The sequence below is a fragment of the Atta colombica genome, unplaced genomic scaffold (genome assembly GCF_001594045.1).
Source record: "Atta colombica isolate Treedump-2 unplaced genomic scaffold, Acol1.0 scaffold29, whole genome shotgun sequence".
NCBI lineage: Eukaryota > Metazoa > Arthropoda > Insecta > Hymenoptera > Formicidae > Atta > Atta colombica.
The window spans coordinates 1,043,868-1,061,160 of NW_017259392.1; the positions used below are offsets into that span (position 1 = coordinate 1,043,868).

Here is a 17,293-nt window from a genome sequence, read left to right on the forward strand (position 1 = left end):
TATTATGAACTGTTAAAACCGACTGAAACAATCACAGGCGATCGGTATCGAACGCAATTGATGCGTTTGAGCGGAGCATTGAAAGACAAACGGCCGCAATACAACGAGAGACACGATAAAGTGATTTTGCAGCATGACAATGCTCGACCCCATGTTGCGAAAGTGGTCAAAACATACTTGGAAACGTTGAAATGGGAAGTCCTACCCCACCCGCCGTATTCTCCAGACGTTGCTCCCTCTGACTATCACTTGTTTCGATCAATGGCACACGGCCTGGCTGACCAGCACTTCCGATCTTATGAAGAAGTAAAAAATTGGATCGATTCGTGGATAGTCTCAAAAGATGACCAGTTTTTTCGACGCGGGATTCGTACGCTACCCGAAAGATGGGAGAAAATAGTGGCCAGCGATGGACAATACTTTGAATCATAAATGTATAACCAGTTTTTTACAATAAAGCTTCGAATTTCGGAAAAAAACGGCGGAAGCAAAGTTGTACACTTAATATATAATACTAAAAAATTAATATATTGATATATTAATATACCGCTATTTTTCATATCGTTTTAAATTCCTGAATAAAATAGTAGATTATAATAGAGGTTAAATTTACATTAGTCATATCCTTATAAGATAGGTAAAGTAAAAATAATGGATTTTAAGAATGTCTTGTATGTATAATTGTAGCAAAAAGTTCCTGAAATTTGATTTTGATTTTGATGTGTTGTTTTCATATGATTTGAATAATAAAGATTGTATACAGAATCTTATCATTTACTCATAACTAAAATGCAGAAATGTATTTTTGAATTTCTATTGCTAATTATTTCTGAAAAAAATGAAAAATTTTTGACAGTGACAGTATCTCAACTCTAACCTTAAAATCCTTATATTTTAAATTCTTATAACTTCAAGTTGCTTCATAATGAATCGACTTCGGATTTTATTATAAATGACTGAACATATGTAAGAACAATCTGTAAAAGATGTAAGAAGATGTAACAATAATTATTGAATGCATTTGTAATTTAATCAATTTTAAATTGTCGTCCATGTTCACTGCATGAATTTATTGCGTTCCGTTACTAAAACCGCATGGAGTATATTGAAAAACGGAACGCACCTTGCATGCCATGCACTAAATACTCATATGTTTCATGCAAGAAACGGAACGTACCCTTACTAGATGTTGATCAATGAAATTATCAGTATTCTAGTAAATTCGTTCACTTTTATAATTTTCACCTCCTTTCAAAATCCATAATTGACCCTCTCATTTCAAGATACAGAATCGATCCTCAGGGTATTAATCATGAAACTTTATTTTTAAGAAAAAGTGAAAATTTTAACTATTGAAATTAATGGAAAAATTTTGCACTTTTCATTTTTAATTCTAGGAAAAAAATTTCATGATTGATATCTCTGATGTGTAAGTTCGATATTTTGGCTACGTTGAGACTCAACAGTTGAGAGAGCGCTCGCTGCTATTGATGTATTCTTTCAGATCTAAAATACTGATTGGATGATCTACAAGAATACATCAATAACAGCGGGCGCTCACTTAATTATTGAGTCTGCTGAACGCATTATATCCCAGAGTTTTGATTGATCAACTCATTATTTCCTGTGCCTATTGCCTGTGAGTGTTTATGTGAAGTAATCGAATTTGTAATAGCATTTTCAGCCCGATCGAGTTTGCATTAACCTAAGCTGAAGTAATGATGTTCGTTTCGTGCTCTCCTATTGATAGAGCGTGTAACGTCAACCAATAGTGAAGCATTTTCTAACCCAAGTCGAAATCGAATTGAACAATGGCCTAGTTTCCACCAGGGTTTAATTCGGATCAGAATGTAAGAACCAACAAACTACAGTCGAATATTCCCCTGTCGTTCGATTATAATAGAGGAATACTCGATTGTAGTTGATTGGTTGTAGTTCTTACATTCTGATCCGAATAAAACCTTCGGTGGAAACTTGGCCAATTTTGACCATGTGATCCTTTCTATTGTTGAAACAGCCGGTTTGAGCAGCTCGTAAAAATTTACTTTAAAGGTGCTATTTCATACTGCAGATGCCTTTTATGCTGACGCTTGTTTTCAGCATCAAAATAAATCACGTGTTCGAAATTGATGAATATGAAGCATTAATTTTAATCTCGTGATCTGTTTTGACATTGAAAATGAGTGTCGAGCATCAGTATGAAAAGGCACTTAAAGCGTTGTGACTGCCAAAGTGAACACAGCCTAGCTAGAACACGACAGTTTTGCATGATTCTTCTCTGAGATAGGACTATTTCTTTAAATCTAAAAGTATAATCCAATCAGCGCGACGAATCATAAAACGATTGCAAAACTATTGAGTCTGCTGAACGCAGCCTATTAGAAACAAGAACAAGGAAAGCAACAGAAAACAAAGAGAATAATGGCGTCTCCTCGACCCAAATCACCTCGAATCCCTGTTTCCACGAAGAAAGAAGACAAGGAAGAAAGCTTTTGGGATAAAATCGGAACTCTCGGACGGAAGAAACGTATCAAAGAAGGTACTGTCTAACTCTCATATTATAACCACACAAAACTTGAATGTACTTTTCCGATGAAGCTTATATCCTTATATGGAGCGAGATATATTCGACAAATGAGAAAAATTGAAGTTGTTTGAAAATAGAAAAACTTTCCATTTTAGTTTAGATCAATCATCTTAAATCAATCAATTGCAATTGATGTTTACTATATAGATACATTTATAATTAATTCTCGTACCCTGTAAAAAATTTTTTAATTATCATTTCAATTATAGATACATCTTAAATATGAATGGATGAAGATTATAACTTGAAGGATTTATGTGTAACGAGACTACTTAATTTTTTTTAGTGAAAGATGTTCAAGAAGAAGGAAAATACGCAATTGATTCACCTGGATATGCCGCTAATCCTGATATGCCACCAGAGGAATATGCTCTTGATGAGAATGAGGAACGTTCTATGATAGAGCCGAAATCTTTAGAAGATTCCAAATTACGAGATTTGATATTCGTCTTAATCGAATGGATCAACGATGAATTAGCTGATCAGCGAATTATTGTGAAGGATGTTATAGAAGATCTTTACGATGGACAAGTGCTACAAAAACTTTTAGGTATAAATATATGCTCACGATTACAGGATCAAAAATTCAGAATAATACTTTGCTAAGATCAATATTTTATTTTTTTTAGAAAAACTAACCGGGGAGAAATTGGATGTACCCGAAGTAACTCAATCTGAGGAAGGACAGAAGCAAAAACTTGCTGTTGTCTTGTCCACTGCTAATCGTGTCCTGGGTCGATATCCACCTTACAAATGGAGCGTTGAATCTGTACATTCGAAAAATATCGTTGCGATTTTGCATCTGCTGGTTGGTCTAGCACGGCTCTTTCGTGCTCCCGTTAGATTGCCAGAAAGAGTAGCTGTTCAGGTAGTTGTAGTACGTAAAAAGGACGGTCAGTTGATACATAGAACAGTGAGAGAAGAACTAACGACAACATATGATGATTTGGGTATGCGTTGTGAGCGTGATGCATTTGATACTCTTTTCGATCATGCACCCGACAAATTGGCCGTTGTAAAAAAAGTAAGCTTATTATGGCGATTGTATTTGTGACTTGTTCTTCTTCCTGATATTTTCTATCATCAATCTTCTTTTTCAGTCATTGGTAACATTTGTTAATAAGCATTTAAGCAAAGTACATTTGGAACTAACTGATTTGGATACTCAATTCCATGATGGTGTTTTCTTAATTCTGCTGCTTGGTCTCTTGGAGGGTTTCTTTGTTCCATTGGGCAGCTTTCATTTGACACCAAGAACCATTGATCAAAAAGTTCATAATGTTTCATTTGCATTTGATATTATGCGAGATATTGGATTAGCAAAACCAAAAGCTCGTCCTGAAGGTTTGTAATTTCGAAAATTAGTCGCTAACATTCTAATCTTATAATTTTTTTTATTTTATATGTTTAAACGTTTCTCCTCTTACAGATATCGTGAATCTGGATCTGAAATCTACGCTTCGCGTGTTATATAATCTTTTTACGAAATATAAGGGGATGAATTAAATAATAAAATTGATGTATTCAATCGATTAGTTTTACACGCAAATGTTGTATTACTAAAATTGATAGTCTAATTATTCTAACAATCGCGAAGTGATTCTTGTTAAACTGCCATTGAAGAATTATTTATAAAAATAAATTTAACATATTGATCTGAGTTTTTTTTAGCTGTACTTTTTACATTTTATTAAGTTTTAACTTTTTTCTTTTAAATTAATAAATAGTCGATCTGACAAATGAAAATGTAGAAAGAGATGTAAAAATGTACAGCTAAAACAGAAGATTTTATATATGCGCATGTATGCACGCATGCGCGCGTGCACACACCACATCACACACACACACACACACACACACACACACACACACACACACACACACACACACATACGTACGCGTGCACGAATAAACTGTAAGTATATATCGTGCCTTCTTACATTCGTATAAAGTTAATATATTTTATATAATATTTATCTTACAGTTTTAATTTGTAACAATTTGTTATTAAATAAGTATATGTCAACCATCATGTGTTTCTTTACTTATTCTTACGAATGAACGGAGAATCCATCAACCTCTAATACAATTTATCATCATATTTTCTAATATGTACAAAACAAAGGAGACTTTAAAGAATTAAAAGATGGTAATAAGTTAAAGTAACAAGTTTGAATTTATAAAAAATAATTAAATATAATATGTAGCATCAAAGCATCTGGCATTTATCCTAATATATGCGATGAATATAACGATGATATGTTAGCCGTTTGCTTCTTATTCCTTTGGAATTGTGTCAACAGCACGATCGTACCTGCCGCCGTCGTTTCTGAAATGATCGATCGGGCATGTACGTGACAGCTGTCTATTGTCTTTCTTTTTGTCTGTGAAAACGAATATTTGGTCTTGCGTGGTCGTGCACGAGACGCAATTCGATACGGGATCATTGAATATCATTTATATAATACGTAATAAATTATATGTATTGCATAGAGAAGAAAAGGCATATCGCGCGCCAGCGCGAATATTCTTTTAGATATTCTTTTTCTCTGCCTATTTTTCACTCGTATCGATCATAGCTTTGACTATTCAAATCTAGATGTGTGTTTATGGTACTATTTCAATTACTTTTTGAGTAAAATCGTAGTGAAATTAATAAAATTTGCATTTTCTACGTTGCGTTTTCTCATACTCATGTGTATCGCGTCTTCTAATCAGTTCTATATGACTTTGAGACATAAATAGTATTAATACATATATGTATAATAATAATTATTATTATATTAGGAATATTATATATTACTAATTATATATTACTCTCGAATTTTAAACAATACAAAAAGATAAATATAGTAAATTAATGAGAGTCAGCAACGATAAACGGCATAATTACTTAAGCATTATGGATATGTGAGCTAATTATACTTGTATCATTCTTGCTGAGGAAGACTCCAAAGAAAATCGAAACGTTAATAAAATAAAGAAGACATCAATCCAATATCTGATTATTGATTGTTCACTAAATAATTCCGCCGTTTATCGTTGCTGACTCTCATTAGTCTACTATATTTATCATATATGTATATGCATGTATATTAAGGAACGAAAAAAATGAACGTATCTATCTTCTCAGGGAAATATTACATTTCTTGAATTTAAATAATTATTATACTATATCTTTGTATAACTTTAAAAATTTCACTGCAATTTCGATAATATCCAATGATACACAAATGGACAGGCGGACAGACAATTGATAGAAAAAAAGGGTATATGCTATGTTTAATAGACGACTCTAACGGTGAGCGTAAAAATAGTCATTTCGACCTGATAAGAGCTCCAAGATGCAATTTCGTGGGATACGCTTCGAAAGCACGCGATGTCGCGCGACACGGACGACTCGGACTTGGTATCTTCAGTCTTCTCTTGACTTTTCGCTAGACGATTGCCAGGGCCAGGTTGCGGTCACGACGGCAACGAGAGAGAAAAAAAAGTTTGCGTCGCGAACGAATAATTGCTACAGGTACTTGCTGGTACATCATACTATTAGCAATTAAGTATAAAAGCTAGTTTTTGCTCGCGTGCCGCATGTTTTAAATGCCCGCTTCAACTTCTGTCTGGATTGCTCCTCTTGATTGACACGTTGTAATTGTGCTTCTCTTAAAGCGTGCTTTCCTTTACTTAATATGCTTGACTCATCGTTGTTAAGCTTTCTTCCTGACATATTCAGTAGTCTGCACGTCTACATTGTCTGGCGACGGTACATTTGGGTATTATTGAACTTATCATGCATGAAACGTATGTTTGGATGAATTCCAATCGGAAGTCGAATTATTTCGTTTTTCCTAGAAAATTCAATAGAAATCTTAGGATCAATAATTGAATAATTTCGATCGGAATCCATTCTGACTTGTTCCATGATAGGCGCTCTGTGTCCTGTATCGAAGCAATTGTAATTCTCGTGGTGCAATCGACGTTTCTCAGGATCGACTCTATCAGGAGTGTCGGATGCTCTCGCAGAAATCCATTGGCAAAGCAATGTCGACTAGCGATTCGTCTAGCAAATCTCTCGACGATATTGAAATTGAAATTGTCATTGATACCGAGACTCACAAAACTAATATATTCACGCTCTACGCAAAAATATTTCGACTTCTTCTTACGGCGCAGATACCGAATTTTAGTCTTCTTAGTGAAGAGCTACGTAATAAAGAACTCGAAAAATTGATATTGCCCAGCGATGAAGAATGGCGTCACCGAGTTTATCACAGTCTCGTCGAATTGCAAAGGGAAAAAGACGCTGAGCCAGTTCAAAATAAAAAGTAAGATACGAAATGTAACGTTATGTATAACATAAGATTTATTATAATATAATGTGTTTATGTATATGTTTAATAATTTTAAGCAAATAACATCTATTTCTATCAATATAGATAAACTTTAATCTCGATTTAATTTATTCTCTATTCTTTTCTAATTCTTTATAAGTATAATTATATAGAATTGAGAAAAAAGTAAGTTAAATTAAAAGATATAATAAAGTTAATAATTTACATATATTGATACAGAAAACACCGCGGACATTAGAGATCGAGCTTTTTCCAATAGAGACACAATTAAGATATGTCGACACAAGAATCATTCTGTTTTTATCTTTTATTCAATACAGTGCTTTACTGGAAGTTGCCCCCTACTAATTGCCCCTAATTAATATCTAGACTAGGAGAGCATATTATACATATCATGATGAAAATAAAATGTAAAGCGAGTGTCAATAAAGCGTTAATTGAAGTGTAAAGGAAATGTAAGGAGGGAGTAACAGAAACGCAAATGAAACTCATAAGAAACGAAAATTGGAACATGAAACGTAAGGAAGCGTGATTAGGCAGTCTAAAAAACATAAATGGAGCATCGTCGTTCTTAGAATAATGAAATGTAATAGCTCCTTGGTAAACAAATGATTTTAAAATATATTTCATTTATTCGGTAAATATCTAAAAAAAAATACCATGGCTTTCCTCTTAGAGCCTTAAGGGCTCACTTCAAAAAATTATTTCATTAGAACACAATTGAAAAATCTTTCAATGCATCTACATCTTTTATTCTAATCTGTGCGGTTTTTTTAAATTCGAGAAGTTAGTTCTCGCTAAGTCCCTCTGGTAGCGATGTCGCGTACTACTCAACGACGCATCGTTTACGTTCGCTATACAACTCAATGACACTCCGTTTTAAAATAAACTTTTTAATCTCTATGTCCTGGAAGCGTACACAAAGCGTATTTGAATCTGTGTACTTTTTGTCGAACGTTTAGGAAGCGTAGACGAAATACTAATGAACGAAGTGTTTAGGAAGTGTATTAGTACACTCCATGCATTTTTTGCGGAGTGTTGAGGAGCGTATGAAAAACGTTAATGAAAAAAAAAAATTTTTAACATGTGAGAAATGTGACAGATGTGTTTTGGGAGCTTTACGGAGCGTTTGGGAGCATTGGGGAGAGTTCGTGGAGCGTGTATGAATATTCAAAACCACTAAGAGTCAATGGAAAGTCATTGAAATATTTAAGAAGCATTACAATTCTTTGTTCACACTTCTTTGATACTTCGACAAGCTTTACATTTTCATCAGGGTATCTACGTGTATGTTTACAACAGCCTTGTATACGTGCAATGCGAGAAAATGCGAGACAGGCATATAATTAAGGATATAGGTACAATTATACAATTCGATAGAGAGAACCATACGGGGATCTTTTGTTTGAGGATGGAGGATTCTAAACGGCGCATAACTTGCAAGAATTCGCAAGATTGGGAATGGCGTCCTAGGGAACCCAAGTCACCCAGGGAAAAGGGGCATCTTCCGAAAGGTAGAAAAGACGAGAATAAGAATATCGTCGGTTCCTCGAATATTATGTCAGAAACTGGTGCGGACGGCTCGATGACGGAAGCTCGCATCGAGCCGGGCTGGCGTGTCAACGATATCCTTTTGGCGGCCAAAGTTCTGCAAAATGCACGACCCTCGCCAAATTATGCCAACGAGGCCGAAATGAGACGCGTTTTTGGTTTAGTATACGATGTTCTGAGATGTGAGATATAGTTTTCAAATGCGCGATGAGCGTACGGAAAAAAGTTTTTTTTTCATTTCTTTTCGTGCACGAAGAAGCTTCTATAAAGCTTTCTTTCCAAGAAAATGCTATGTGTATATTATAAATTGTTACAGTCTGCGATCAATAGTCACAAACTTCCGTTGTAAACTTTGTAGATAAAAATATCTTGAATCGTACACTCGAGGATGGTGGTTTTTGGTATAGAAATAATGCTTTGAAACAACACGAACGAGTAGTCTGGTTGCTATTGTACGATATGCAGGGAAGAAAATTTACTCATCGACGTGGGAGTGCATGTGAGACTCGAGAGAAAGTATTCGAGGTTTGTATACCGTTGTGTTGTGCAATTCTTTTCTTTCCACTTCTTTATATTAATTTTTAGAACCTTGTATTAATCTTTCATCTTCTTACCTATCTCGGTGTTTTTTTTTTCTATAAATTTGTATAAAAAAGGCATTATTTACGCTTGCTATAATTTACGCTTGCAAATATCGTACCATGGAAATAATATTTTGCTGATATTTATATAATTTAATTATTTAACACTACCAACGTGGGTGCGATAAGTCAATACTATTTGTGCTGTTTCAGACTGTCGGATTAAAAGACATTGAAGATGCACTTTTGAAAGCAAAAACGCATTTAGCGGCAAGCATCTCACGTCTTCGTATCAACGGTTCAGCGCTCATTCTCGGTTATTTCTCATTTTTAATTTCTCATTTTTAATCTGCATGAAAATTCTTACGAATAGAATATAGTGCCGAATACAGATTGTTTAATTGTAAAACATATTATTGATCGCGCGCATCAACTCTCAATATTTTATGCACACAGGCACGCACATGTGTTCTGATAGCAAAATGTTAGCAATTTGGGACCAAATTAGCAAACTCCATCAGAGATTTGACTACAAAATCATAGCCATCTGTGTCCGCATTTGGCTATGGATTTATCAACAAAGCTGTTGACAGGCTATGCCAGCAAATTGGTGGCAAAACCCGAGAGTCTGCTCGAATCAGATTTTGCTTTCAATCTGCCGTCAGGTTATGACTTTACTCGATTTCTGCTACCAATCTGCTAGCATAGCATGTCTAGCAAGCTTTGTTATATTTCTGGCAGCAATTTGCTGACAATGTCAGATAATACAAATTCTGTATACAATTTGGTGCCTTTCTGCAATCAAAAATTGATAACAGACTCTGTTCAAAATCTGTCTCCGTAGGCTTTGCTCAGAGTACATTTTATGTATATATATATATATACGTGGGTCATTTGATAAGTTTGGTAAATTTCCATGAAATGACGCTACAATCCATTTGATGACGCGACATCTCGAAAGATCCACTCTTCGAACCCCTTCAGGCCAAATTTCAGCCAGAAAGGATGCATAGTTCACGTTTGATAAGCATTTGAAATAGGTTGTCTCAAAGTCTGCAAAATACTCATTGACGGCGACAATGACTTCCTCATTTGACGAGAATTTCTTCCCACCGAGCCAAGTTTTTAAGTTTGGGAACAGAAAGAAGTCACACGGGGCCAAATCCGGAGAATAGGGTGAATGAGGAATCAATTCATAGCCCAATTCGTAGTTTTGTCATTGCAACGGTCGACTTATGGGACGGCGCGTTGTCTTGATGGATTGTAGCGCCACTTCATGGAAATTTACCAAACTTATCAAACAACCCTCATATATATTTAAATATTATATATTGTATATTATATATTGTATATTCATGTATATCTATAGACGAGTTGCTCCCGACGCACCTGCGTATCGCGGAAGGAATAAGTTGGACCGATGAAGACGCGATTGCTTCCGGATGGATCAATACTATGAGAGTGTTGAGTAAAAACGAATTCATAAAGGATATGTCAAAGCTAAAATTTCAACTCTATAATGATACTGAAACAGGGGAGTTCGACGAGAACAAGTATGTCTTTGATCCAATTTGCCCAAAGATGATTAATTTGCATGATAAGGTACGAGAGAAACTCGCTGTGTCCGATTTGGTTCGCGACTATCGATTCATCTTTTTGGTAAATATAATACCTAAATATAATTCTTATTTACTGAAATAACTACGTGAAAAAGACAGTTACACATCAGTGTAGGTATTATGATTGTTACGATGGAAAAATTTCGCTGAAATTATTCCACGTTTTGGAATACTTTAGCAAAATTTCAGCATTTCAGAAAAATTTCAGTTTGATTTCAGCGATTTTTAGCCGAAAAATTCATTTTTAATAAAATTTCAGCAAAAATTTCAACAAAATTTCAGAAAAATTTCAGAATAATTTCAGTTCAATTTCAAGAATTTCTCAGTATTAGCTGAAAAATTCACTGAAATTCAGTGAAATTTTAGAAAATTTTCAACAATTTCGCTGAAATGTTCCAAAACGTGGAATAATTTCAGCGAAATTTTTTTAAGGGAAAAGAAGAATTTATACATATAAAAGTATAAGAGTGAATATCTATAAACAAAGATGGAAAATTGAAAAATTAATAATAAAAGACATTTATTTAGGAAAGATCATTGTGTCTCGGAGCAGCTACGTTAGCACAGGCGATACGTGTTGCTCGTCTTTGTGGTCCCGTAGTTCTCACGCATTCGATCGCTCCTCGTCATACGGGTTACTTGGCCGGACTCTTGACCGACATCGAGGATGCCGGGAGACTATTAGCTTTCGGTGTTGGAGATCGTCGTTGCGAGTACGAAGCGTATCTCACGAATTTAGGCGTCACTTTGCAACAATGCTCAATGTTTTCAGAAAAGTAAGATATAATGGCTCTTTTGAATTTGTCACTATTACTTAAAAAACATTACGATTCTTTATCTTTAGATACATTTCATCACCATCATCCATAGAATTGGAAAGAGCGACTGTTGTTTTGGCGACTCCCCCGTGTAGCTATACTGGCGTCCGAGACATTGTTGATTTTGCCGTTGCTCGCGGTGGTGATATTAATTTATTAGAATCGTTAACCAGTGATACAGCGGATGGGATCAAACAGCCCCGCGCTCTTCTGGCCGAACAATTCTCCACGCTCAAATATGCACTAACTAGACCAAATACACAGTTTCTAATATACGAGGTGCATACGATTTTGCCATCCGAAACTACGGAAATGATTCATCAAGTTGTCGAATATGCCAATCAATTAGCCATGGAAAAATACATTCGTGAGCATCTTGTAAGTGGACTTTTTATAGGATATACTTATATCTAAATCGATTGCACATGCAATTATTAATTGCATTTGCATAATTGAATTATTTATTATAAACAGGAAAACGTCGTTAATTATTTATGATTATAAAACAAAAAGAAATAATTTCAGGCTCTCAGTAATATTTAAAATGAAATTAGTAATAAAGAAAAGCCACTACAGTTATTGTCAGCATATACAATTTTAATGTTTAATTTATATCTAATCAATACATAATTCTTCTTATATATTACATCAAATATTCAACGTTTAAGGTACCCTTAAACATCAAATGTTTCGACTTATTTTAAATTATCCTCAAGGATACAACAATTTTAATAAAGATGACACACTGATCCTCTATTAGTGGATGACATATATGAGTTTTAAATTTCAAAGCTATTAAAAATGTCCATCTTAACCGCGTTATAATTTATTATGATTATATAATATTACAATTATATATATAATATTACAATTATATATATATGCGTCATTATATTGAAGTTGGCAATGATTTGTCCCAAAAGTATTTTTAAATATGTTACATATTTTTTCACACACGTATTCACTTAATTTCTAAAAATAGTATATATTTTGTTGCCTTACAGCCAAAAAGAAAGACACTATCCAAAGACGGAAAGATTTCAAAGTCGATTAAAACTGATGTACATAAGCAGGAACAATCGCGAGAACATTGGGAGGACCAATCGCAAACGCAACATGAACAAATGTTTTTGTGCAAGCGAGAGGACGAGGAAGATGAAAAGTTGTTGGATATGACTGATATTGTTGTAAGATCGTTCATAAGTATAATATACGCGCGTCAAATTGTCATTTAATAATTATCGATCAATACTTAATTATAAAATTAAATATATCATTAGATCCCCGATAGCGATTTGTTCGAAGTGGGAACTATCGATGAAATTTATGGCGAAACGAACGAACATATATTGGATCCGGGCTGTTTCATCGCTGTAATAAAACGAAAGGAAATGATGCAGTTTGATTCGCTTTTCATGATCAAAGTGGCAGAATCAAAAGGATTGTTTGGTGATCCTGATAAACAACGAAATTCGAAGCAAAAAGCTGAAATTCCATCGACGACACGTCAAACGTTACAAATCAGTCGCAGAGGTTTCAAGCGTATCAAAGTATGTACTAACTCAAATATATACTAACAATAGGTACTTATTAGATACCAGCTTGTCTATCTAATATAAAAAGACGATGACGCATATATTGATGCATATATATGAGATAAAGACATAATTATTTAATTCGGTTGTGATCAGTTGATTTATATCAATTGAATTAAGATATATAACTAAAAGCAAAATCAGTCATATTAAAGAACATATTACAAAAGTTGCAAAGTTGCTTTTCTTAAATGCAGTTATTAATTACATCATCGGGATACGTTGACTCATTTCAAGTAACTACGATCTTTATAATTTATATTTTCGAATGCATAGGTTGAAATAAATCGCGTAGCAGCGCCTACTCATGCTTGGATGCTGCGAGCTACAAATAAACGTCAACCATGTCCTCGTCATAACCGACACATCGTTCGAGATGAAAAGTCATTATCGATGCAAATACGTGAAACACGAAAACGAGATGCCCGTCGATGGTGGCGAGATGTAATCGCCTTTCTGGTTGATTCGAAAAGTCATCAAGATATTATGAAAGATTCCCAGTTTTTTGCGATGCGTTCGGATCCATTTACACAAAAACCGCTATACCCTTTTCACGCGAAGAAAATGCCATTAAAATGCTATCATTGACTTTGACAGAGAAACTTGGCATTTGATTTCATCTAGAATTTAATGTAATAATTAATGTAATAATTAATTAATATAATAATGTCGTATAATTTTGCTAATGCTCTTACAATTATTGATATTGGAATGTTGATAAATATAATCAGTCCGTAATGTTGAGAGAAAATATCGTAGGCTTTTAACTTTTGTATATGCACATACACACACACACACACGCGCGCGCGCGCGCTTACCATTATTTGAGAAAGTAACTTTTCGTTACTTTTCCGTTATTTTTTAAAAATCGCTAACCATAATTGCAGCGAACAGGTCTAGGGTTTTTCTATTAGTTTCAAGTGTTATGAGGGATTTGTGTCCAATCGTGTGCAAAATAATGATAAAAAAGTAACTGTAAAATTCATTACCAAAAAATGTAACTTCGTTACCGTTAGACCAATTACCAAAGAAAAAAGTATTTATATAAAGTAAAGTTACCAAAAAAGTAACTTATAACTATAATTTCGTTACAAATAATGATCAGTTACTTCTGTTCTCTGTTTCTAATTGGTATGGAAGAAATTTTTGACGACGTACTCTCTAAATTTCTTGGAGTGAAATCTCATTTCAAATATTTATTTCAAATATTTATGAAAATACCGTCAATCAAAGTGGAGCGAAATTTCACTTTTTAAAAGAATGAAATTGTTCACTCTTCATTTGGATTTATTCTTCAACTCTAAAAAGAGTGACTTTTCTCGGAGAGAGAATGTTTTGTAACTTATGTAATCATAAAGTCGCAGGCATTTTTTGACTAAATCTTGAAATCTCTAAATACTTTATCTGTACAGGAGTACAAACATATTGAAGATTGAAGACATGAATTTCAATTTATTACATTTTATTAACGTTTTCAATAGAAATTAATTTCTTTCATTATCCTAAAGAACCTGTACAAAAAACCTTAACCTTTGTTCGTAACCTTTTGATTTCTATTTTATGTATGTACAAAGATATAAACAAGCTTATTCTCTATTAGATTCTCAAGTTTGTCAAACATTTGATGTTGTTCATACACTCAAAACAATTAGACACAGTTAATAATTGGTAATTATAAACGGCATTTGTACGAGAACAAGAACTGAGAAGGCGTTCTTTGGCGTGATTTGGCGAGATTTTTGTACTTTAAGTTGTAATAAAGTTTAGAGCATTAAAAATTTTTTACATAAAAATGAAAACTTTTTACTTTTTGTCTTAGTGAAAGAATTTATTCAATTAAAGTAAATATTTCCTTCTCGTAGAGTGAACTGATCAGTGACTCCAGGATTAGAGTGAAAATTTCATTCGAAAAAATTTAGAGAACAATTTTGTGGAAATTACGAGATTTTTTTCGAGAATTTTTTCTTTTAAAAAATCACTGATTTATCAAACTGTCCATAATTATAATACTGCTGTATAATAAATGCATATAGTTCTTACGATTGGCTCCAAACTTATCTTTTGAATTTGTTTATGATAAAGTTATTAAAATGGTTAATTGTTTATAAAAAGTAGATGCGATTGTGCTTCGACGCAAGCGTTTTATACACAGAAAACACGCGTCCCGAATATATGCCTCCACACATAATGACATATATCTGTATTCATGCATACATGAATGTGTTCAAACATTGACGTATTTATAATACGATTGTCATTTTGCGATTAATCAAATCGCATTGAGAATGTGAGAATACAAACAATAATTATAAATTAATAATATTGGTGATTTAATTGGATCAATTATCTTGGAAAAACACGCAAGTTTTTTCAAATATATAAAATTATTCATAAAATAAATAATTTTATTTATGTTACAAATAGTAATAGATGTAGTAAGGTGTCATATTGTAAAGCAGGAAGAAAAGTACGTGTATGGTGTACGTAATAAAATGACATGTGTGCTGTAGAAAATTGAATGATAATGTGTTAATGATAAATGTCGATTTGAGGAGACTTGACGTCGAAGCAACTTTTAAGAGTGGAAAACATAAATTAAAATTATCTTATAAACATCGAGAGTTGGATATTATCCGATAAGTATGTATTCAATATGGGCAAAGTTAGGATTATCACTTGGACGTGGCATTAAGATGCGATACAATTTATTATTACATCGCAACGTTACCAAAGAAGTTGTCATAGAATCGGTATCTGCAATATTTTTATCAGACTTTTCTTTTTCTTTTTTCTCTCTTCTCTGCCTTTCTAATTGAAATCTTTTTTCAGAAATATGATTTGTATCGGCTTGATAAAGGACCTGAGAAATCTACATTAAATAAAAAAGATGCTACATATGCACTGAAGACAATGAATTATATACGTCGGATGGAAAGCAGAGCTGCAGAGCTGTATAGACAGCGGTTCATTCATGGTTTCTTACATTTATACAATGGTCAGGTAGATGAGAAAAATCTAGATGATGCGATGTGAACCAATAATTGTGCAACATACACATTGTGAATGAAAAATGAAAACAATATTTGTAATACATGTCCTAGGAAGCTGTAGCTGTAGGTCTAAAAATGGCTCTGGCTGAACAAGATACTCTTATTTCGGCATATAGATGCCATGGTTTCATTGTTGTGTTCGATGTCCCAAGTCATACGGTTTTTGCGGAACTTATGGGTCGTAAGACAGGTACGTCCAAGGGTAAGGGTGGCTCGATGCATATGTATGCTCCGCGGTTTTACGGTGGCGAAGGTATCGTCGGCGGACAGGTAAATGCTTTCACTTTTATTATACTTTCGGCTTTTATTATTCAATTTAAATCTCATCAAGTATCTATTAATTACTTTATTATCTTATTACAATTAGGTACCTATCGGCACCGGTATAGCTTTGGCCCACAAATACAATGGTACAGGTGGCGTATCCTATACATTGTATGGTGACGGTGCAGCTTCGCAGGGTCAACTTTTTGAAGCTTGGAACATGGCGAAGCTCTGGAATCTACCGATAGTCTATATTTGCGAAAATAATAAATATAGTATGGGTACGGCCGTGCATCGACATTCCGCCAATACTCGGCTTTATACGCGCGGAGACCTCATACCAGGAATGAAAGTAAATGCACATACATTACTAATTCGCATGCTTTGTCTAACATTACTCTATAGTTTTGTTCTATTATTTATATAAAAAAAAACCAAAAATGCTCTTACTGGATAAGGTAATGTCATGTTCATTACATCATTCAATATCCACGCTACAATATATACCTATACCCGAAATGTACATTCCATCGCGTAGGTTGATGGGATGAAAGTCATAGATGTACGAGAAGCCGCACGCTTTAGCAAAGATTATGCACTCAGAAACGGCCCGATTGTGTTGGAGATGGTAACTTATCGTTATTTTGGACATAGTATGAGTGATCCTGGTTTTTCGTATCGCACTAGAAAAGAGATTAAAACTGTGCAAACCGAGCAAGATCCAATCATGTTATTTACCAAACTCCTCATAGAGAAAGGCCTTATGACCGAAAAAGAAATCGAAGTATACATTTGAAAACAAAACTAAAAATATTCTCAAACTTTACTGTATAATATACATATGTATATAAATATATATATATATATAAATATATACAT

General features: G+C 33.9%; 3 protein-coding genes across 3 annotated transcripts in view; all 3 read left to right on the forward strand.

Moving 5' to 3' along the window:
• The first annotated feature begins 2,213 nt into the window (after nt 1-2,213).
• LOC108690003 (beta-parvin) lies at nt 2,214-4,522 on the forward strand. Its single transcript, XM_018197035.1, has 5 exons — nt 2,214-2,539; nt 2,874-3,137; nt 3,217-3,611; nt 3,688-3,931; nt 4,017-4,522. The coding sequence occupies exons 1-5, from the start codon at nt 2,422-2,424 to the stop codon at nt 4,091-4,093; spliced, it is 1,098 nt and encodes a 365-aa protein (XP_018052524.1). The 5' UTR covers nt 2,214-2,421; the 3' UTR covers nt 4,094-4,522.
• Nucleotides 4,523-6,595: 2,073 nt separating this feature from the next.
• LOC108689979 lies at nt 6,596-13,688 on the forward strand. Its single transcript, XM_018197002.1, has 10 exons — nt 6,596-6,909; nt 8,347-8,669; nt 8,846-9,012; nt 9,282-9,384; nt 10,438-10,727; nt 11,216-11,463; nt 11,532-11,883; nt 12,510-12,692; nt 12,786-13,055; nt 13,377-13,688. The coding sequence occupies exons 1-10, from the start codon at nt 6,596-6,598 to the stop codon at nt 13,686-13,688; spliced, it is 2,562 nt and encodes an 853-aa protein (XP_018052491.1).
• Nucleotides 13,689-15,742: 2,054 nt separating this feature from the next.
• Nucleotides 15,743-17,293, forward strand: part of LOC108689980 (pyruvate dehydrogenase E1 component subunit alpha, somatic form, mitochondrial-like) — a 1,915-nt gene continuing 364 nt past the window's right edge. Inside the window, exons 1-5 of the mRNA XM_018197003.1 lie at nt 15,743-15,850; nt 15,930-16,100; nt 16,202-16,420; nt 16,518-16,766; nt 16,953-17,198. Coding sequence (XP_018052492.1) covers nt 15,743-15,850; nt 15,930-16,100; nt 16,202-16,420; nt 16,518-16,766; nt 16,953-17,198 — 993 coding nt within the window. The remainder of the gene's footprint in view (nt 15,851-15,929; nt 16,101-16,201; nt 16,421-16,517; nt 16,767-16,952; nt 17,199-17,293) is intronic.